Here is a 22,712-nt window from a genome sequence, read left to right as displayed (position 1 = left end):
TAGCTTGAATGGAAGTTTTAATGCTGTTTGAGTCATTAGCGAATTAACCCGTTTGTGCACACCGCGAGCTAGAAAACAATTGTAAAAGATTTCCCTTGCCATCGTTCTCAGAAACACATCATTCACTACAGAACCGTTGGTGGATTGACCTCGCAATAGTGCCAACCAGCGATTTGTCCCCCACACGTTTCGGTTTTATCGACTTAGGGAAATTGAAAGTTGTAAACAACGTTACCGCACAAGCTAACGACCATTTGCCATCTCATGCAGGACACGCTCATAATTTAATTATTTAACCCCAGCGTGTGTGATTGCATTCCATAAGGAAAACATGCGCTTGTACGCTAGCAGCTTCGGTGACAAGTGCAGGGAGAACGGTTGTCTAGCATAACCGCAATGACGCTCGCCGCGAAAGGATTCACTCTGCAGCAGAAAGTGCGTCAAAGGTTCCGGTCTACGATGGTTGACGATGATCGGGACACTTTTCAGCGCGGCATTCGACCCTGTAAGTCTGTAATTCGACTCGGTAATAATTGTTTTGAATAAATCTTTTTCTCTACTTGCTTTTACTTTATATATTCCTAGTTATAATACTTGGACAAGTGTTTGGCATTTTTCCCATCTACGGTATCATAGCAAGCGATCCGATGAAGTTCCGTCTGAAGTGGTTCTCGTTGCGCGTTTTGGTCAATCTTACCGTCGTGGTGACTGCCTTGATGCAGGCATACCTTGAGTACCGTCGTCTTAAGACGATCGGCATCAATGCAAAGAACGTTAGTGGTTTCATTTTTTTTCTCGACGCTTCTTTGATTAATGTACTCTTCCTGAATTTGGCCACCAAATGGCGAACGGTGGCGGCTAAATGGGACGAGGTGGATGCAACGTTTAACCGTGCACCCTACCAGATGGTTGGATGGAGCCTGCGGAAACGATTGTGTGTCGTTTCGTTTACCTTAGTGTTCCTGGCCGCTGGTAAGCTGGTGCCTGCATAGTGAATTGTGGCGCCGAATTCGACTGTTCGTAATATTTCCCGGTTTTGCTCTCCTCTCCAGTGGAACATTGTCTATCTATAGTAAGTACTGTGCACAATCAGATTTTCGAAGTACGGTACTGTAACTGGACTGTGGCGAACTACTACCAACACTATTCATTGCGTCGGTTTGCGAACGTTTATTTACACTTCCCGTATCATCACTTGAGTGCGGTGTTCTTCACGGTAAAATGCGCCTGTAGGGTATGCAATCAGAAGTCATGCGTAACAGCGTCCTATCCCGTCCACAGTATGTATCTTCCGCGCTGACAATCTATTGGAACTATCAGGACATCTTCATCATTATGATCAGCATCGGTTTGGCGACACGATTCCAACAGATCAACAATCACCTGAAGGTACTGTCCGATGGGATCCTGATACCGGGTGAAGACTTTTGGATTCGCGTCCGCACGAACTACGTGTCGGTGTGTGAACTGCTGGACGATGTCGATCACGTTATCTCGTGGACGATGTTGATCTCCTGCGCTACTAACCTGTACTACATCTGCCTTCAGATCCTTTACGTCTCCAAGTAAGTTTACTGAAAGTCTGGTTATTAAAAATTAAGATTTTTACTGTTTTACATGTTCAATGTTGTGCGATCACTCCGATTAGAAAGCTGGCTAACACGATCGAGAATGCTTACTATGGGTTTTCGTTGGCATTTCTGATCATGCGTACCATAATCGTGTTCCTGTCCGCCGCACACATACACGATTGTGCGAAAAAACCGTTGGAAATAATTATGAAAATTCCCAACGTCGGCTGGTGCGTTGAGGTGAGTGAGGATAATAGAGTTTTTTTTCACAAATTACTTTGCTAAAGGTAAAGGTGGTAAATAATTCTATGCTACTTTGGTTAATTTCATGAAATAGCTTGAACGCTTCTCTACACAGTTGAAGAGCGAAAAGGTAGCCCTCTCGGGCATGGGGTTTTTCAGTCTCACACGTCAACTACTATTTTCGGTAAGGGACCGTGTCGCATCTGTGAGGTAGTAAGTATCTGTACAAAGTTTGGTTTCTTTTTTTCAGATGGCTGGAACAATTGTGACGTACGAGTTGGTCATGCTGAAGTTCGACGAAGAATCTGAAAGCCAGGGGCATATTCCACTGTGCGCCAAGTTCGACTATGAAAAGTTTTGAAATTAATTAAATAAAATATTACGAGACAGCATTGGGTGTTTGAAAAGCGCTTTCATCGATTCGTTACATCAAGCTCATTATCATCAGTTTGAAGAGATGTACTCATATCAAACTTGTCTTGTATCTCTTTCATTCGTACACACGGTGGTCTTAGCTGGATTGAACCGGTTTAGCTATTTTTTTTTCACTCAAATCAAGACATTCTCAACGACAAAGTTGTGATTGGTTACGGCATCACTTCTTTTGCTTCTATAGAGCCACACAAAAATAACAGCAAATAGTTGAGCAAGCGTACCTACCCACCTTTACGAATGTTTACTGAAGAAAAAGTTTTCAACTATATTCTAAACGAACGCATCACGGTCCTGTTGTTGAAGTGGTGCAGCAGTGAACCGTCTTTAGCAACGTATCGGTCCGGTTTTGTACGTCGGATAACTTCTTTGCCACGGTGATTCAATGCCGCTGCTCAAGACGGGACGACCGGTGGGTACTTACTTTGGTTCGTACTTCAATCGTTAATAAATCTACCGAAGCTTCTTCATTCAGGTTGGCGGTGAGTCGGATTTCAGAGTGGCAAAGTTCAGCCACCAAGTTATTTCACGCGGATTCGAATTTGACTCCATCCAAAGCCGATGACATTTACACCGCAATGGGGTGCCGTGGACCTTGAAGCGTTCGAACGTTGGACACTTGACTGCTGGTGAGGTGATTGCATTTACCACCAGGGATGGTGATTTCATTAAACAATTGTTATAAACAAAAATATTGCTACGAATCACATAAGAAAAACTGTGTGAATGTTTAAGAAATTGGGGTTTCGAACTATAATATTCGCTGACCAATTTTTGGAAGAGAGAGACTTTTTTACGCAAAGTGGGATGATTTTCCAAATATTTCTAGTATTCATGGCACACAACCAACTATATTCTATAGGACAGAAAAGTCAAGTGAATAATGAAACGAAGAGTTTTAAACTAGTAGATCATATCATTTTTGCAGTTCAGGTATTCTTCATGTGGAGAGAGTGGATAGGTGAGTCTTGTGCATTCGATGAAGGAGCATTCATTTTCTTAATTTAAATTGACATGCAATTATCTGATTGGAAACCATTTTTGCTTAGAAGAGCTAATGCTGACCATTGATGTTGAAGGCGAAAACTGAAAAAAAATTTGCCCTGGTTTTGCAAAACAATTCTCGTGTAAGGATTGCATTGCATTTGATTGATTTGGCTGCAGTTTTATGGATATGTAATTGTTTATGAAATTACCAATAAATCTGGAACATATCCAATCGATTTTTCAACGACTTGCAAATAAAAGGCGGCAATAATTACAATAAATTTTGCTCCTGTTCATTAATTTAATTTAATCAAATTAAATGACATTAAATTTAAGGACACTCAAAATAACAGGGAGTACATTTATTCTATTTATTTGACTGGAAAACAACAAACACTAATTTATCGTGCTTGAAGTTTCATGTCTGCGGTAACATAACATTTTGTTGTTCATTCAATTTAGACAGGTGCAACTATCAATTACAGCAACTATCATACCGCCTTCGTATCATTTGCTTGGTGGCGTGTAAACAAATCGCAATGATTAATTTGTATTATGTGACTCAACTAGTAAAAGCCACAACAAAACCACTCGACCGTCAATCGAGTGCACTTTATAGCGTGCCGTAACGTCATTAGATTATTAGGTGCTGGCGATAGTCCTGATTCAAAACAATCTACGGTGGTCACTTTGACACCACGTCCTTGAAAGCTTATCCTGTCGAAAAACCGCTGAGCAGCAAGGTAACTACCCTTAGATGGAAGCTGATCCAGCGAGCGTGATTTATCATTCGATCGCGTTCATTGTGCCGGTGAGGAACCCCTGAAGCGCCGCGTTCGGCGCTCGATGATTGAGGTTGGTTTCGGGTTTCGTTTGCCACCGGGACCGGTTCGCAACATCGGCAAGCAACAGAATCGTTCCAGGTGGCACTGGTTGCGGAAACGGGGAAACGTTACTTTCGTCCGGCCCGCGGAAGAAATCGATGATCGGAAGGAACGATTCTATCTGGCCATCGCATCTGGTAAGCTTGTTCGAAATGATACTAAACAACACGGGCCATTTATTGACCTTTTTTTGTTTTGCTTTCTTTTTTTACAATGAACGCAAAGTTCTTCGCTGGGCACGAATATTTGGTGTATTTCCGTTATCCAACATTATCGTACCGGATCCAGATGAGTTTCGGTTTAACTATTTTTCACCCTATATCGTGCTGAGCGCCCTTAGCATTGTTGGTGGGTTGTTTATCATGACCGCTGCGCTGATACGACTGAATCGCGTAGGCATCAATGCGATGAACATTGCTGAACCGATCTTTTTCGCTATATGCACACTATTGAGTCTGCTGTTCGTTCGGTTAGCGATAGTTTGGCGTAAGTTTATGAGTTTTTGGGCCCAACGTGAGGAGTTGTTCTTTGCGCGCCCGTACGGTGCCATTAATCTGCGGCGAAGGGTGATCGGAGTGGCGGTGTGCATCTTTGTGTCCGCCTTGGGTAAGAATGCCATGTAAATGTTCCAGATATTATTCAGATAACAGCGTTTTTTGCGTTTGCGTTTTTCTAGTGGAACATGTCACCTACGTGATCAACCAGGCATACAACGTGTATCAAGAGAGTTTATCCTGCCGGTATAATGTGACTCATCCACTTAAACTGTACGGCTCATTGACCTTTCAATCGGTATACCAATCCGTTCCATACCATCATCTCGTAACTATATATTTACTGGTGAGCATTTCCATAGGTAAAAAGGGCAGTTACGCCAGTAGAATTGCATACTTTAAGGCGCTTTTTACAATACCTGCATCATTTAGAATCTGTCATTTTTCTTCTCCAGTATACGACTATTTCGTTAACATTCGTCTGGACGTTTGCGGATCTGTTCATCATGCTGATTGCAACCGGTATAACGTGCCGCTTTGAGCAGTTAAATAAGCGAATCGACAATAATCTGCAAAACCGCTCCGAAGCATTCTGGGGTGAAATGAGGACACACTTCGTCGGACTGATGGAGCTGGTCGAGCGAACGAATAGGATCGTCGGTCCGCTGGTGATCGTTTCCTGTGCCAACGATATGTACTTTCTTTGTCTGCAGACGCTCAATACGGTGGAGTATGTATGAGGGAGTGTTAATCAGCTTCTCTAATCCAAACGATCATGGATTTGCTTCATTGCAGGGATAAACCGTACGACATCAATGACTGGTACTTTCGCTATTCGTTTTCCTTCCTGATAATGCGTACCACGGTGAAGCTTTGGTACGCGGCAGAAGTGGACGAAAAGTCGACACGAACGCACAAGCTCGTGCAAAAGATACGCAGTGAGCACTACAATGATGAGTTGGAAATATTGCGTATTTGCTCCGGTGCCGGTGTGGCCATCTCCGGTATGGGGTTTTTCAATATTACACGTAAAATATTTCTTACCGTAAGTATGCCGTACGTGTGAACCATGGTTTTGAGTTATTCAACATCCCATACGCTATTTCGACAGATGGCTGGTTCTATGCTAACATATGAGCTGGTGTTGCTACGATTCCATCGTTCCTCGCAAGGTGTCGGAGATGAAATACCATGTGGCTATATTGACTGATGCTCGACACGGTTAGTTGTCTTGGCTTTGTGTTTTTGGCTCGAACATAAATTCATCGGTAGAACATTCTCGTACAATGCCCTGATTGGCGGTTCTCTGAGCAAAATGCAGCATAACCAGTTCATAGGTAATGACCGAACCAAGCATCTTTTTGGTGGAAGGAAACCGTAATTGTAACTTTTAATAAAACAATTTTTTTAGACATATTTCACTATAACCTACCGTTAGCATTGTTTTCTTGGTGAGTCGAAACAGTCCCATCGCACTGATCGCTATCGAGCTTTTGCGAATGAAGGTATAAAATCTTTCGAGCTGAAAAATGTTTTATTTATTTAATTTATATTATTACGGCATTGTCGTATTTTTGAAAAATATGTTATATTGCATTATGTTTAAACTGCTTGGAAAATTGGTAGTAGAAAATTTCGAATATCAGCAGAACGATAATTATGTCATGCCAATTGCATACATTGGGGCGGATTCGGCTATCAAGTAGTGCGCCTGAATGTATGCAATTTGCATTACAAACTGCTTACCTCACCACACCAGCTAGTCGTCGGGAGTCGACGGCACAATTTCAGCGGTTTACGCGCAACTTCATGTACGGCTGAACAGTAATGCAAAGTCAAAAGGGTTCGCAATATTACGACAAGTAATGAGTAATAGGTAAACACAGTCATGATAAAAAACTTTTGCAATCTAAGACAAAAATGAAAAAAGAAACAAAATTACTTTAGAAACAAGCACGCTGCAGTACATCAAGACTTACTCTACAAGATGAAACAACTGGTAGCAGATTAAGTACAGATTGGTGCCACAAGAAATCACTAGCAAGGGTGAACATATGCTCATGACATGTTCCAGCAGCTCGCAAACCATCACGTAGTCGGAGTGAATTTCGCTCCAGAATTTTTCCCTAGCAATTACCTGCACAGTGCTGTAGAACTTAATTCTAGCATTCAGCCGTCCGAAGTAACCAGCGATGGAGTCGCTGATCATGATTATCAACACATCTTGGACGGTCCAGGCCATAGTAAGGGCCGTATTTGCGTACTGGAAAACAAGGAAAAGTGATAACAGATGGTATGATAGATGGTGTATTTACGAGTTACGAGCGAATGTATTGATTTTACTTCCAGAAATATAAACGCTGGAAAGTTGTAAGGTACATGGCGGAAGAAGAATCCGTACGTTCGTAAAGCGTAGTACTCGGGCAGGTTACTGTAATCCCAGTTACAGATGCGTCCTTCATCCACTCTTGCGTATACAGTTTTCCCAACCGAAAACATATGCTCAGCTGAAATATCCAGTAAGTAACTCGTCAGCTGACAACTTGGTGGCATTTTTGATATCACGTTGTCCCATACCAAATCCCATGACTAGCAGAAGCAACGCCACTGCACGGATTCGGCGGGTGGATCGTGTGTCCTGTTGTCGTGCATTGTACTGCATCACTTCCATCGCTTCCACCTGTTCCCATTTCGGTACCAATGACGACCAACGGGTTGCTACACGCAGTAGCAGCAACAGAATAATAATCACATCCACATAGAACAGTGGTCCAATAATGTTATCCGCATTGACACCAATCACTATCAGGCGATCATACTCAATGAAACACAGGAAAAACCCTACAAACACTAGCACCAAACAGAGCACTGTCTGGAATGAGCACCAGCGAAAATGCCACTGAATTGGTTTACGGGAAAGGACACCGTAGAGCGGAAATTGCCCAAATAGCAAAAATATGATCAGTATCGGTCGGATGGTGTTGTGAAAATTCATTGCACTTTCGACCGTTCCGAGTGTCACCGTTGAACTGCTGAGTGTCCTTTCGATAAATGCAGCGGTTTGTGTGTAGGCCGCTTTGTGCGAAAGTAATTAATTGCACTCGATTTACCTCTAGGCAATGGTTGGAACTGTAACGACAAAAAGTATGAACGAGACATGGTAGAGATTGTAACCATGCAGGGCGCTGATGAATTGTGGTCCCATGGTATATTAACATATAGCATGATTATGAAATGGTTCTCCTTCATGTCAGATGTGTTTGACGACTAATCAGCGATGTTTTAAAGATAAATATGTGTTATTGTTTTGAATTGTTAGCTTCATAGTCAACCATATCTGTAAAAAAATTGCATAACTGTAGGCGCATTTAAAATAAATACAAAAATGCTTTTGATAGTAAACGCTGTAACTGGTTATAGGTTGAGTGTTAAGATATGAAACGTTAAAACTCAAAGCGCAAACCGACACTTCTCAATCTAGCGTTCGATAAGTGAAGTATTCTGTGGCCGCATTTCAAGGGGAAAGATAGCAGAACCTAGCGCCACTGACAAGCATAATCAATGCTCTAATCATCGTTCACAGGCAAAGGGAAAACATATCACTTATCGGGCCTAACGCTGAAAATGTAGCGAGAAACAGTGCGACTGATGTTGAAGCGTTTCTTATCTATGACCCAACTGTTTTAGCTTTATCGTGCACCGGCAAATGGCTGCATTCCAAATCCATCCGTGGACAAACCGTGGTGTGTTCAGTCTGTGGCGTACAGTTCGATAATTTGACGCTTGCACGGGAAGGATAGTGGTCGTGGTTCGGTTCTAAGTATTATTTCAACATGCCGGCTCCTACTTTGTACTATTTTCCCATGAGCCCACCAGCCCGGTCGGTTTTGTTACTGATTAAGGAGCTTGGATTGACGGTTAATGTAAGTGTGCCTGCGTTGTAATGAGTTTACTGTCGATCGATAAGTGAAGCAACTTGTGTTTCCAGCTGAAGGAGGTTAACACATTCGCCGGTGAAACGCGCACCGAGGAGTTCATGCGCATGAATCCGGAACATACCATCCCAACGTTGGACGATAATGGATTCTATCTGGGCGAATCACGTGCCATTCTGTCGTACCTGATTGATGCGTACCGTCCCGGGCACACACTCTATCCAAACATTCCCAAGGAAAAGGCCCTAATCAATCGGGTGCTGCATCACGATTTGGGATCGTTCTATCCGAAGTTTTTCGGTACTATTGGCGCATTGTTTTCCGGTGCGGCTACGGAAATCTCGGACGAGATGAAAACTAACGCCGAAAAAGCGTTTAACGACTTGGAGAATTATCTAATCCGTAATGATTACTTCGCGGGTGAGAATCTAACCATCGCGGATTTGTCATTGCTTCCGGCGATTGCTTCGGCTGTGGTAAGCATGGATCGTTTAAGTTTGTAAAATTCAAGGTGGTGTAATTCAAATATCAAACTGGCTTTACCATTCATTCTTCCAGCACTGTGGTTTGGACCTAACGAAGTACAAGCGACTAAACGCTTGGTATGAAAGCTGCCAGCAGTTGAAGGGCTACCATGATGATCAGGAAGCATCCCGCCAGGTTGGCGAGTTCCTACGCTCCAAGTATCCGCCCGGTTTGGAACCATTAAACTAGTGTCACTCTTCCAAGAAAATACCACTAATACCGGAGTGTCGCAGAATGTGCAAGATAATGATAAAATGTCGGTCTGCTACTGACGTCTTGTGTGTTGATGCAGGCAAGATAAGAAGCGGGTGTTGTTAAAGATTTACTATGACATGTGTGTTTCTGGTGCGATTGGCGCGAATAAAGGTTGGCGTATGTTGTAGTTGTGAGACATGTTACAGTTACAGTTTACTAAGGGTTCGGTGACGATTATCTTCACGCATGAAGTTTAAAGCACACGTAAGTAGGGAAGTCCTATTGCCGGAATGGATTTTTGCACTCCAAGAAGTTCCAATTCGGCTTGATAATTTGAAGCTTACATTTTTGTTTTTCCAAAATACCATTTGTACCAATACCAACCAAAATACCAAATTTGTTCAACTGATTGATTTCCGTTGCAATTTTGCATTAAAAATGTTCGATATATCTTTAACTAACCGCAACTAAAGTTGAGAGTGTCATCCATCTGCCAACTCAAAATTATCTGTAGTTATATTCACCTAGCGGCGGCCCGATAGCATGATGGTAGCGGCGCCGATCTTTACACGAACGGACCGGACCAATCCTCCATAGGAAGAACTGACTATCCGGCTACGTGGTAAAATAAGTCTAGTAAGCCAGAAATTTTACGCATATGACCTAGTTGGATGTTACGCCAACAAGAGAGAGGATTATATCGACTTATCAAATTACTGTCTACAGACTAATGAAGCAAAGGCACAGTTAAAATTGTTTCGAAATCATTCGTCTACAGAAATTACAAACAAACAAATATAAAATATAAACAGAATACATTGACGAAGACGGTTAACGCAATAGAAAATGAAAAGACCGTAGAACACTAAATGCATAATAATAAATTGAAATACTGTAAAATTAATGAACATTACAAGTTGTGAAAGATACTAAAATCAAAGACTAGTAGTTGAGGATGATGTTATGGTCAGTGTACGGAGAGACCTACGATCAACATTAGCATTCTCAAAGTGGTAAAGACAAAAAGATAATGCCTCAAACATAGAAGAGGAAGGTAATAGAACCATGTAATGTCGAAACACATAAAACTCCAGCAGAATTATCCGAAGGGGCCGATCATTATTGTAAGTATGGAGAGGAGGGATTTTCCTTTTCATTTAAATAGGTGAGGTATACAAGTGTTGTATTGTACATTGATAGCAGAACTGAGGGGAATCTATTTATTTATTTCAAAACTACAAATAACTGCCATTAATGCTAAATATAGGATTATTAAAACTAAACTTCAAAATAATAATAACAAGGAAAACTAAACTAAAAATATTACATTGGACATAGATCAATCAATGGCGAACATCACATAATACATTAGGAGGGATTATTAATAAGGAACAACAAGAAAAGAATTAATGAACTGAAGAAATATACAACGGGTAGTACAAGGGGAGAAATGGAAATAAAAAAAGGAAGAGACAAGGTTGAAAGCGTGAAGAAATTGTAGAAACAGATAGCATCAACGGTTGCATACAACAGGACCGTTTCAAAATCCGATCTTGACCATACGCTGAAATGAAAAGGAAAGCAAGAAATGACAGGGTTAGACATTAAGGGTTATTGTGCTAATAAAGAAAAAAACACAAATAAGAATGAAATGTGATTTTTATGCATTTAGGCATTTTATTTTTTTATTGAAGCCAAATTCAATAATGGAGTTCTAAGTGATATAATTACAAAACCTTTCTGTTCGTTCAACTGGAATAGTTTATTATTTTTGTGTAGAGTTACATTTGGCATCCAGTTAAACGATTGACCTTTTCCAATCTTACACCTGTGAACGAATTATGTTAGTTGTCAAGACATGACCATAGTATTAATGATCTTTTTGCAACAAAATTTATCGACATGTTTACACCATGAGAGTCGTTACAGGCTCGTTACGAGTCACAGCTCAATCAATGGTCACGCATTTTCGTTATTAACATCGTGAGAACGCTAGTGTCATTGTCCAGTTGCAGTTTTAGCTTCGCATTCGCATTCCTTGTTATTGGTTAAATGTAGCAACATTAACTGCAGGAGTAGTGTAGATGTAGAGAGAAAAAAAAATCTACTGCAGGCCTAGAAATACCACAATGAGCATCGAGACGAATCACAAGCGAAGAAGCAATGACTGGCGTGGAAATTGCCAAAGTTTGGGCCGTCAAAACACTCGTGCGGGCGTAGGATCGTTTCATCACGCTGTTGCACCGGGTAAACCGAACGAAAAATGCATCAACTTTCCACTGTGCTCACAGCATGATGCAACTATTGCATTGTAACGTGTTTTTGTTTCTTACTTTCGCTTTAAAGTGCTGCTGTTAGGCCAATCTATTACGCTACTCCCGGTGGTGAATATATTCAATGCAAACTTCCGCTCGGCCCGCTTTAAGATGAAGAGCTTTCGTTGCGTATACTCACTGCTGTATCTAGTGCTGACCGGCATTTACTGCATTCTCTCCATCCGGTGGTACATTAGGAAAGGATTGAACATTTCCTACTTTGGTGTGTAGGACGCGACCACAAAGGATGTGTTGTGTTTTTCCCTCTCTCTCTCATATTCATCTTTTCCCGTCCACAGCCAACTGTATTTACATGGTGGTAGTATACCTATCGGCATGGTTGTTCTTTTTCATTGCAATCCAATGGCAGTCAATACTGGGTGCGTTTGCCACCTGTGAGCGATCGTTTTTGCGTGATCACTACCGGGCACAAAGCAAGGGCAAATTCAACCTGGTGTGGAAGATACGGTTTGCAGGGTTTGCTATCTTTGCACTCGCACTGGTGGAGGATTGGTTGAACTATTACTCTGCGTACGAGAGTAACATCGTGCAGATAGTGACCTGCAACCGGACAAATGTAACCGTGTGGCAGAATTTCTACTTACGCGAGCATCCTCACATTTTTCACTGGCTTCCATTCAATTGGTTTACAATTGCAGTTACGGAGGTAAGTAAGGCAGTAGTTAAATTGTAACCATTCCGTCGTTTTCGACTGGGGAAAGTAATGACGATCCTTCGCATGCAGTGGATTAATCGTTGTATGCGGTACACTTGGACGTATCTGGACATCTTCATCATCTCCTTCTGTTACGGCGCGCAGTTTCGGTACGAACAGATCTTTAAGCGCTTGATGGCTGTCCAGGGCATAACATGTCCGACAAACTTTTGGCACGAGCTGCGCATGGACTATGTAGCCGTTTCGGAGCTGGTAAACGAACTGGACACTCGATTTGGACATTTAATTTTACTGGCCTGTGCGAACGATATGTATTTCATCGCAACACAGCTCTTTAATGGGTTCCAGTAAGCGAACAAGCTGATCTTGGTGAGTGTTGTGGAGTAGTACTAACGCAAAAACGAATATTCTAGACGCCGCCGAGCAATTGCAAACTATGTGTACTTTTGGTACTCGCTGTTGCTGCTTATGTTTCGCACAATCGTAATGCTTTACGTAGGGTCTGGAGTGTACGTTGCGTCCACTAGTCCGCTCCAATTGCTGAGAAATGTTCCATCCAAAAATTGGGGCATCGATGTGAGTAAACGTGATTTGTCGTATTGTCAGGAGTTTGAATGTATAACAATCCATTTTTTTTTCTCACCAGTTGCAACGGCTTACGGATGAAGTTTCGTCCGGTGAAAACGTATTATCCGGGAAGCAGTTTTTCTTTCTAAAGCGTCAACTAATTCTTGCGGTGAGCTTAACGATATTGTGATAGCATGCATTTGATCATATATTTATCGCTTAGTACATTGTGCAGCACGCGACACAAAGACCAACTTATCTTACAAACACAGCCTGTACATTGTTTCAGATGGCAGGAACATTAGTGACGTACGAGCTGGTGTTGCTCGACCAGGTGAAAAAAATCCCCGACTCATCAACGGACTGCTCATACTTTTGAACCAGTTGCACATATTATCGCGTGATTCCAAGCGAAGAATCGTAAACAGCACCTGCTAGCTTTCGCACGTTTACTTTCCATCGGCTTATTAATCGTTTGCACCTTCGGGGTGAGAGTTGCAGGTGAACTTGAATGCTTGATTGCTAGCGATATCGTTCATTCGACCGCAACCTTTAACGGATACCTCTAGCAAGAAAGGATCACTTGGTTCAGCAAGGATAGTGGCTAAAAGTACGTTTGCAGGATGATACATGGTGGTAATTAGGACACTGATGCAAATCGTGCAACCATGGAGGCACTGGAGATAGATGACTTCCATCGAGCGGTGAGGCCGTTTCTGCTGATTTCGCAGCTTTTTTCACTGTTTCCGCTGAGCGGATTGTTCGGACCAACGGTGCATGATATTCGGTTTCGTTGGTACGGGCCCGGCACTATTTACAGCCTATACTTCTTCGTCTCGGGCCTGGCCACACTGATAGCGCACATTTATTACAGCGTCAATGTGGGCACCTTGGGAACGTCGGAAATATGTAAGTAAAGTCACTGAAAGTAATGGCTTCAAGATGTAGTACTCTATGCTCCCCTTTTCCTTCTCTCGTTTCGCACAAGCTAACATCATTTACTACGTATTAAACCTGTGTGGAGCATTCGCGTTACTTGTAGTAGCGTCACGCTGGAGAAAGATCATGGAGAAATGGCGCAGCTTGGAAGAAACCTTCCTACATCCACCATATGCTGAACGCAAATTTTGGAGTTTGAAACGTGTCATTGCAGTTATAGGCATTACGATGCTTGTGCTTGCCTTTGGTAAGGTCTTTATTTATCTGGATGATTGGAGTACGCTTGAAAGTGGCTAGTTTTATCATTCCCATTTCATCCTCTCAGTCGAAGATGCTTTACATGTCGCCTCGGTTTACTACACGAATCTTCAGTACTACAAACGCTGTGACAATAGTACACCCTTCTGGACGCTGTTCTACGAGCGTGAACATCCCAAGTTCTTCCATTACCTACCGTACAGCTTACCGGCTGTGCTGCTACTCGAACTAACGCACAAGATATTCCTGTACGTATGGACGTTTCTAGATTTGTTTATAATCTTCGTGGCACTTGGGTTGGCACGCCGGTACGAGCAGTTTTATTGTCATGCAGTCCGTTACAAAGGCCGTCACGTGATGGGTACGATCTGGCAGCAGTTACGGCTGGACTATGGAAGAATTTCTAACCTGGTCGCGTACATGGAGGGCATAATGGCACCGATCATCATCTGTACGACTGCTTCCGATTTGTATTTTATTTTTTACCAGATGTTTAACTCTTTCCAGTAAGTAAAATTACAAAGCTTACCTAGAGATTGATTGGGTACTTATACACTGCTTTGCTTATAACAGATTTTCCGCCTCTCTACTATCCGAGGTGTACTTTAAATTTTCGCTAGCTTTCTTAATTTTCCGTACGTTGGCTATGTTGCTGATCGCTTCCAACATACACGTAGCATCGCTGAGACCGCTCGATGTATTACGTTCGACACCGATGAGCTGCTGGAATATAGATGTGTGTATAGATGGGACCATTTTCTATAGATGGGAGAACGTTTTCACATTCTCAATAACATATCAAACCATTTCAGGTGCAACGCTTCACGCAAGAACTTTTGTCTAGTAAAAACTGTCTTTCGGGATATGGATTTTTCTTCCTAAACCGTAGCGTTATACTTGCGGTATGTATTGGTTTAAATTCTCTATTGATCTATTGATCTATTGATAAGCTATTACTAATCGTTTTCTGACGTCGACAGATGGCAGGAACGTTAATCACGTACGAGTTGGTCATGCTGAAGGAAGTTAATTCTTCGGAGGAGAAGAGAAATTTTTGTGAAGCCGGAAAAGTCCTTTATTGAGCAAGCTATATTATCTCTGTACGCACAAGCTACTATACTGTATGGGAAAGCTATTAACGTTAATAAAATTACTAACAGCAGGTATTTGTAGGTTCAGTCAACCATGTTTTAATTCAATTTCATTGGAATGAAGTTTTAAGCAATACGGCCTGGCTGTTCTTGAAGAAATAAAAAAAAAGAATGAAGTTTTAAAATCGGAATGTTATTAAACAGTTGTTAATGAAAACAAAATCATGTAATAATATTTATTTCTTTCGAATCGCGGACAAAACAATGCCAGATTTTTAGGGATTTTCAGACAGTATTTAAAATAACACTTTAATTTATGAAGGAAATGAAATTTCTGTTAAGTAATAACGAAAAACTTGATGCTCTTGATTCGTTGTTGACTGAATAGCCATAGAGAGTTACTTTGCAATCAAGATTTGATCCTAGGTTAGAAGCGTTTTTAAATAATCGACATCTATTGGAACCGGTCAAAGGTATGTTATCTTAGTACATTAATAACATGTAGCAAGTGTAAGAGATACGTGTGTACATCATTTAATAAATAAGCTGATGTTGATCTCATCAACAGATAAATAAAACATGCACTACGATGCCTTAAAAATCTGTTTCTTTTTTAGTTATGTTTTCTTTAAAAAAATCTATTTCTCAGAACAATAAGTGTATATTGAACTTAGAAAAGTTGTGTATAGCAAAAGCTATGACCGTTGTGACAAGTATGGCTTTAAACAGTGCAATGTTTACAATTTATATTCAGTGTAAGAATTAAGTGTTTTAAGAACTATTCCATTTTTTTAATGCTTAACTTTTTAAAATGCTGAAATTATTTTGTAGTAAACGATGAACAGAAATATTTCGCATTCACGCCATTTCTGATCAGTTTATTATCACATTGACAAGTGTCCTTTTCCTGTCTGTTTGCTGGTTAATCAGGAGTGTTTAATCAAGCTAAATAATGTACATTCATACATGATTCGCATATTTTCTACCAGTTGAGTATTTATTTAAATGCATCTGGCTCACTGTGTTCACCGATAGTGCAAGTTGCTAGGTACGTTGATGATGGTGGTACAAAAGATACATCCAATTCAAGAATGTTCTACGGAACGAGGACGCTCCACGCAATTGCTATCGAAAACGTTGCACATTTTTGATAGTTAGTTGAATTTAGTAAACAAAATTACATGTGAAAATATAAATAGTTTTCTTCTTTCATATCCCAACTAACGGAGATTGTGTTTGACCGGTTCTAGGAGACTTTTACCGTCCCAACCGCACACGGTTTGGCAGCAGTGGCGATCATTTCTGCCGCGCTGTGAGACCGGTATTGATCGTGGGCCAAGTTTTTGGTCTATTTCCTGTCGATGGTGTATGGAGTGGTCACTGCTGGTGTCTTCAATGGCGTTTGCTATCGTTACGAATGCTGTACGTACTGATCGTGGAAGTGGGTGCGTTTGTAATGGCGGGCTTCTCATTCGCCACCTTCTGGCACAATGGCGTTGAGTTTGCGAAGATAAGTGCGTGACGTACATTGTGGAATAAGGACTCTTTACTGTACTGGAATACTGTTACGCTTTACCATTTCCATTCCAGTGTCGTGGTGGTTCTTTACAATAAACCTACTGATATCGATAAACTTTTGTGTTTTGGCGCGAAACTGGCCGCAACTCATGTCGCGTTGGCTGCAGTTGGAACAATCGTTACCTGATCAGCCAAACCTGAGCGCATCATACCGCCAAAATGCGCGTCAGATCGTACTGATTACAACCGCATTACTGGCAAGTGGACTCGTTGAACATGTGCTTTCCAAACCGGCTGGACTTCACCGTGCCTACCGATGTCCGATCCCAAACCTGCTGGAGGCCCACTACAAACAAGCGTTTCCCGAAATGTTTTCCTTCATTCCGTACGATCCATACATTGGATTTCTAGCACAAACGATCACTTCTCTGCTAACGATGTACTGGAACTATGTGGATCTGTTTTTGATAACCATAAGTATAGGTTTACGGACAAACCTAGCGCATGTGAACGGCGTAATCGAAGGCTCAGCGAAGTTGTACCATCGAACATCATTCTGGAAGGAACAGTTTGTCCACTATCGTCGCGTTATAGGCTTGACACGTGACGTTAATGGTCATATAGGAGCGTTCATCGTAATCTCCTACTCAAGCAATCTATTCTTCATCTGCGTTCAGTTGGTGAACGTTTTTCAGTAAGGTTGCGCAAGAACGAGCAAAGTGTTCTCTGTAGTCTGAACGATTTTGTTTTCCTTTCACTAGGCAAAATTCATCACTCATCGTTACTACCTACTTCTGGTACTCGCTATCTCATCTCATTGGCCGCATTGTGGCCGTGTCATTGTACGGTTCGGCCATCCATGACGAGTACTGTCGGACTCGTGCTCTGTTTTACAACCTACCGGATGGGTACACTTCCATTGACGAGGTAGTTGATGTTTTATTTATTTTCTATAAAAAAAATAACATTTTTACATCTGTCACTACAAACACTTTGAAGCTGTTTTCTTATGCTACCCATTTGTCCGTTTGGAAAAGAAAGTGTTACCGTAACGCCATCCACACATTTCTCATACGGCTCGTTGCAGGTTCAGCGGTTCCATCGGCAGGTCGAGCATGACTCGGTTGCATTGACCGGCTATGGGTTTTTCCATTTGACACGAAAACTCATTCTGAAGGCATGTTTTTACCAATCATTTTGGGAACGGTCTCTACCGCTCAACTTCTTTCGTAACGATCGGGACCATTTTTCTGAGTCCAAATTCTCGGTTTCCGATTCGCTTCCATTTCTCTCTTCCACAGATCGCAGCCACTGTCGTAACGTACGAGTTAGTTTTGACGCAGGTTAACGAAGCGGAAGCCAAAAATGGTGACGATAATCCCTGTACGTGATCCGCCTACGAATGTGTGTCCAGTTACAGTGGGTTTGTACGGTAAAGCTAGAAAATTTACTGGGCCAAAACTGGGGTGAGTTATCGGCATTGGGAATGTGTGCAAATGAAACACTGACATCACTAAGGATGTTGTTAAAGGTCGTGTGAGAAAAATAAATAGAGTGCTACGCATAGTTCTTTGTATGTATTATTTTTTGTTGGCAAAATGTGATGGGTTAGGTCAAGGGTGATGAAAAAAATGCAAGTGAATAATGCGAACTGACAGCGGTGTTCCTGAAACTCAATCGCATTTTAGTCGTCCACTTAAGTACATCTTATCCTGCAGGTTCTTTTAACCCAAAATGCTTTACTGAACGTAGGAAGTAAGGATAAGTTTATTAGTTCCGAAACACGTGCTTTATTTTTCCTGCTTAGTTAAGAAACTTTAGTGATTCACGAAGCTGAACTTAAATAGTTTAGATACTCAATGGAATTTGTTTTAAAAATATAAATATCAAATCCACATATTAATCCTAATCGAAACAAAACATGGTAATGAAAGACTGTGTTCGATTTTATTTATAAATTAAATCCTCAGTTCCGCTCAAATCGCTTTCAATGTTCAAATCGTTCTGTGCATTATCCATCTTCCTTAATGTTGGAGATGAAAAGAAACAAAATTCACAAACAATGTCTAAAATAGTGCAGAAAGACACCTCACGCCGGATAGCGACAATTACTTTTGTGAACGAGTCCCATAAACTTTCAAACTAGCACATTCTGTAGCATGGGCTTGTCGAACATTCCTCTTGAGCCCATGAAAACTCGTATGAAGTAGTACATACTACTACATATATACAATCAGTGATTTCATCCTTCCGTTGTTTGCATAAGCATATAGTTTATGATCAGCTAGGGGTATAAACACAATTTCATTTCGTGTCTTAATGATGAAGCATTTACTCTAATCATCCGTTCTGATTTCGTTATCACGATGAAGCTGGACATGCGAACATGGTCAAAATGCTGTTTAAGCACTAGATTAGACCATGGTTCGCTTTGTAGGGTAAAAAATAGCTTATTATTTATTTATCCTATGTGCAGGATGAAAACAACAAACGTTCGTAACCTGGACATTAGTGGTTTGGCTAGGCTTTACAGTTGAGGTGCAGAATGGCTCTGAAGCTTTTGGAAAACAAACTTCTACTTCGAAGAAATAATGTGATAAGGTAAAAACCAAACTAACTTTGTCGAAGTATTAGGTTTTGGAAATTATTGTGCATTTTTTGTTTAACTTTCAGCCTTCAAATCGATGAGTTGGTATGTGAGAAGCGGAATAAGATGGGTTTCGCGGCGATGGAAAATCACGACACTAAGCCACTGATACAACCAACCTGGCATACACATCTGAAAAGATGGTGTGCTGCTTGGCTTCGTTGGCCGAAGGTACCACGCCGGGCAAGTCGTGATGATTGGCTGTTTAACGGAACGTTTCATGAGGCGATTCGCGGAGTACTGATGATGGCTCAGCTATTCTCCATCATGCCTGTGCGTGGAATTCTGGCGAAAGATCCCCGTAAGCTGCGTCTTTCGTACACCAGTGGCCGGGCAGTGTATGCATACTTTTGTGCGCTCGGTATTAGTTTTCTCGCCACCATGTCGGTGTACTTCTTTGCCAGCAAACGATACCATTTCCAGAAGATGGTAACTGCCTTCTTTTACTGCTACAATCTGTACGCGATGTATCGATTCGGAAGACTCGCCCAACGATGGCCAGCGTTGATGATGAAGTGGACCAGAGTCGATAACTCACTGCCTCCGCAAAAAGACATCTCCGAGCGGGCTGTTCTGGCGTATCGGATAAAGTTATGCTCTATTATAGTGATGATGCTCTCACTGTCGGAACATTTGCTATCGATCGTGGCCGCAGTACACTACTCGAACAACTGCCCAGCAGTGCATGATCCGTATGAAGCGTTCTTCAAATCAAACTTTGCGTTCGTGTACTACTATTTCGCTTACTCGACATTGCGTGGCTTTTTGACCAAGTTCTTCAATGTGATCTGCAACTTCATCTGGAGCTATGTGGATCTGTTTGTGATCGTAGTTAGCATGGGTTTGTCACACTCGTTTCGGCGTATCAATGCGTACCTGTTTCTACACAAACGTGAGGTAATTACCAACGAAATGCTGGAAACATACATCCACTGAAAGGTTGCTTTAATTTTGTACAGAAAATGTCGGAGCAGTTTTGGGGCGAACAGCGGCAGAAGTATCGGAACGTGTGCGATCTTGTGACTACAGTGGACGATCATATCTCCGCCATTACAATGCTGTCCATCTCGAACAATCTGTTTTTCATCTGCGTTCAAATTCTCAACAGCATGAAGTACGAGCATCTAACAAGCTAACTGATCCAGCAGAAGATCGCACTGATGCTACATTACCAATCAAATGTTTTATTTTCACAGTTCTCGACCCACCTTAGTGCACACGGTGTACTTTTGGTTCAATTTGATTATTCTGATCGGGCGCACGCTAGCGGTTGCCATGTTCGCTGCGGAGGTAAACGACGAATCGAAGCGTCCGATCGAGGTGCTGCGTACGATACCGCGCGATGGTTGGTGTCTGGAAGCGAAACGTTTCGCCGAGGAAGTCACCACCGATACTGTCGCCCTGACCGGGCTGAAGTTTTTCAGCATGACCCGCAAGCTGGTGTTGAATGTGACCGGGGCGATCATTACGTACGAGCTGGTTCTGATACAGTTCCACAAGGACGAAGTCTCGGATGTGGATTTGTGTAAGCTTAAGCGTATGGACACGCTGTAGGGAGTGCGCTGGTTGGATGTACAAAGCCCGTTGTTGGTTTGGTTGCTTTGGACGTTGCTGTTTGCTGTCGTAGTTTGCTCGATGTCGTTCTGTGACCGTTCAATGTTGAGTGTGAGTGTATTATATCCGTACGGGATGACTTTCTAATTTCGTTTCTTTTCTCTTCAATCTTGGTACAGGTTTGATTGATCCTTTTGATGAGAAATTTTAGCTCGCCAGCATACGCAAACGGCAGGATAATTTGCTCTTTATTAATTATAATTCAACGGACCGTGTGTGGCCTCCTTGAAGCGGAGCAACATTACACATACAAAATTCGTCGTTTTAGTCACGTTCAATCATCAGTCAGTGTAATACGCAGAATGTCTCACGATACATCAACCATCAGAACGATCTTTAGATTTTTGCAGTAATTCTATTTAAGTTTTATTTTTGAACAATTGGTTTATTGTTTTTTGCTACACCATGAACATCAAAAGCCTTGGAACTCTGTAACTCTGTGCTCCAATTGTGTTTGATTGACCTTTTTCTTCGTTCAAACAACAGCTGAAGTATGGGTGCGTTGAACTAAACGTGTTTTGGAAATCATCCCGAACACATCCTTCCTGGAAAATTCTTATCAAATCTTCGCAGGTGTGTGTAAGAGCTCAATGTAATCGATTGTAAATGCTCCAATCGAGCATGTCCTGCTTCATTAATAAACAATCGTCCGAATCAATATTTTATACCGTCTGCCTTGTCTCGTCTGAGATGCAAATGTCTACCAAAAGAGTGCAAATAGAAAAAAAAAACGAAAGCAGGACTGATTATTTGCATTATTAAAAAGACACAGCAAAGGATAACCGTTTATCTTTCCTCCGATAACTTTATGCTAAGTTGATTCATTTACTGAAGGGAGGCGGTACATTTAGTTCACTGACCGAAAACGATGAAATGCGGCCAGACTGAAGCACAGCCGCTTTCTGCAACCAATACTTTCGGGGAAACGCAAGCACCGGGCGCGAAATGAAATCGGAAAATTTAATTAAATGGAAATGAGCAGCAGAAAGGTGCCGTTCGTATTACGGTTTAAATTTAGCGTAATTTCGTTGGGAAAATTTTGCACGATCGGAAATGAATTATGTCGCACGCACCACTAATGTATCATCGTCGTTCAATATTGCGTTCGCGTAAATATGGGGTAATTTGATAATAATTGACCTGATGGCGTTCACGCGTCGAGTTGCGAACGAAAATTGCCCATTGACGAACCGTTATAGAATGGCGTTTATTAGGGAGAGTATAATTCCCCCAAAAAAAAATGCCCAACATAGGTCAAGTTTGTGTTTTGCTATGTCGAGGTCGAGATGGTGTAAAAAAGTATAAGTTCCAATGAACTGAAATGAGATTAAAAATAGCGTTTCTTTAAACTATTAATCCCTTTTGGAAAGTAGAATAATTGTTAACTTGTATTTGTGCATAATTGTCGAGCAATCAGTTTCAAATATTACAATTTAATCACTAAATTGTCTTAGTGTTGGTAAGCGGAGTTGTACTACTTTATGGGCTACACAGCATCGTAGTTATCAGCTCCATCCGCAGTCTTCAACTGTGCATGTACGAGAATGTATTATGCGCGAGCATTAACCGGACGTAAATGGCTCTGTGGCTTTGCTTTCGTACTACTCCTTACAGTAACATACGCTGGACGACGTAAGTAACATTGTGGGAAAAAAAACCCTTCACAAACCATTCACTTTTAAAACCACACACGTATTAAGACTCTTTTCGACAGCTTTGCATTTCCGAAGGCCAACAGCGGGGACGCTGTGTACCGGTAAAGCAGTGTGACAGTGTACTGTCCACGATTCGCAAAGAAGTCCTGACAAACGAAGACATCCA

At 41.7% G+C, this 22,712-nt stretch overlaps 3 protein-coding genes across 3 annotated transcripts; 2 read left to right on the top strand and 1 right to left on the bottom strand.

Annotated features, from left to right (window-relative positions):
- The first annotated feature begins 396 nt into the window (after nt 1–396).
- On the top strand, nt 397–20,831 carry LOC128309549 (uncharacterized). Its single transcript, XM_053045971.1, has 23 exons — nt 397–505; nt 586–972; nt 1,053–1,216; nt 1,282–1,565; nt 1,649–1,811; nt 1,909–1,998; nt 2,065–2,168; nt 4,458–4,723; nt 4,794–4,957; nt 5,067–5,341; nt 5,407–5,656; nt 8,600–9,022; nt 9,105–9,240; nt 12,241–12,248; nt 12,327–12,509; nt 13,556–13,733; nt 14,089–14,472; nt 17,042–17,324; nt 17,392–17,557; nt 17,932–17,957; nt 19,304–20,174; nt 20,237–20,391; nt 20,474–20,831. The coding sequence occupies exons 1-23, from the start codon at nt 397–399 to the stop codon at nt 20,829–20,831; spliced, it is 5,427 nt and encodes a 1,808-aa protein (XP_052901931.1).
- LOC128310554 (gustatory receptor for sugar taste 64a-like) lies at nt 5,834–7,606 on the bottom strand. Its single transcript, XM_053047224.1, has 6 exons — nt 7,189–7,606; nt 6,955–7,118; nt 6,591–6,874; nt 6,358–6,520; nt 6,044–6,133; nt 5,834–5,968 (listed from the first exon to the last, which is right to left on the bottom strand). Exons 1-6 carry the CDS (start codon nt 7,604–7,606, stop codon nt 5,834–5,836), a joined length of 1,254 nt encoding a protein of 417 aa, XP_052903184.1.
- LOC128310555 (glutathione S-transferase 1-1-like) lies at nt 8,445–9,260 on the top strand. Its single transcript, XM_053047225.1, has 3 exons — nt 8,445–8,534; nt 8,600–9,022; nt 9,105–9,260. The coding sequence occupies exons 1-3, from the start codon at nt 8,445–8,447 to the stop codon at nt 9,258–9,260; spliced, it is 669 nt and encodes a 222-aa protein (XP_052903185.1).
- Nucleotides 20,832–22,712: the final 1,881 nt, after the last annotated feature.

This window comes from Anopheles moucheti, chromosome 2 (genome assembly GCF_943734755.1).
Source record: "Anopheles moucheti chromosome 2, idAnoMoucSN_F20_07, whole genome shotgun sequence".
In the NCBI taxonomy this organism is placed as follows: domain Eukaryota; kingdom Metazoa; phylum Arthropoda; class Insecta; order Diptera; family Culicidae; genus Anopheles; species Anopheles moucheti.
This window is presented reverse-complemented; position numbering and strand designations above follow the sequence as displayed.

Bases quoted from the DNA above. Each gene is read 5' to 3' on its own strand.
- LOC128309549 (XM_053045971.1), top strand. From the start codon at position 397: ATGACGCTCGCCGCGAAAGGATTCACTCTGCAGCAGAAAGTGCGTCAA. The intron at 9,023-9,104 runs GTAAGCATGGAT...TCATTCTTCCAG, and splicing joins CGGCGATTGCTTCGGCTGTG to CACTGTGGTTTGGACCTAAC. The intron at 20,175-20,236 runs GTAATTACCAAC...AATTTTGTACAG, and splicing joins TGTTTCTACACAAACGTGAG to AAAATGTCGGAGCAGTTTTG.
- LOC128310555 (XM_053047225.1), top strand. From the start codon at position 8,445: ATGCCGGCTCCTACTTTGTACTATTTTCCCATGAGCCCACCAGCCCGG. The intron at 8,535-8,599 runs GTAAGTGTGCCT...TTGTGTTTCCAG, and splicing joins AGCTTGGATTGACGGTTAAT to CTGAAGGAGGTTAACACATT. The intron at 9,023-9,104 runs GTAAGCATGGAT...TCATTCTTCCAG, and splicing joins CGGCGATTGCTTCGGCTGTG to CACTGTGGTTTGGACCTAAC.
- LOC128310554 (XM_053047224.1), bottom strand. From the start codon at position 7,606: ATGAATTTTCACAACACCATCCGACCGATACTGATCATATTTTTGCTA. The intron at 7,119-7,188 runs GTATGGGACAAC...TGGATATTTCAG, and splicing joins TCTGCTAGTCATGGGATTTG to CTGAGCATATGTTTTCGGTT. The intron at 6,134-6,357 runs GTAAGCAGTTTG...AACATTTTTCAG, and splicing joins CGACTAGCTGGTGTGGTGAG to CTCGAAAGATTTTATACCTT.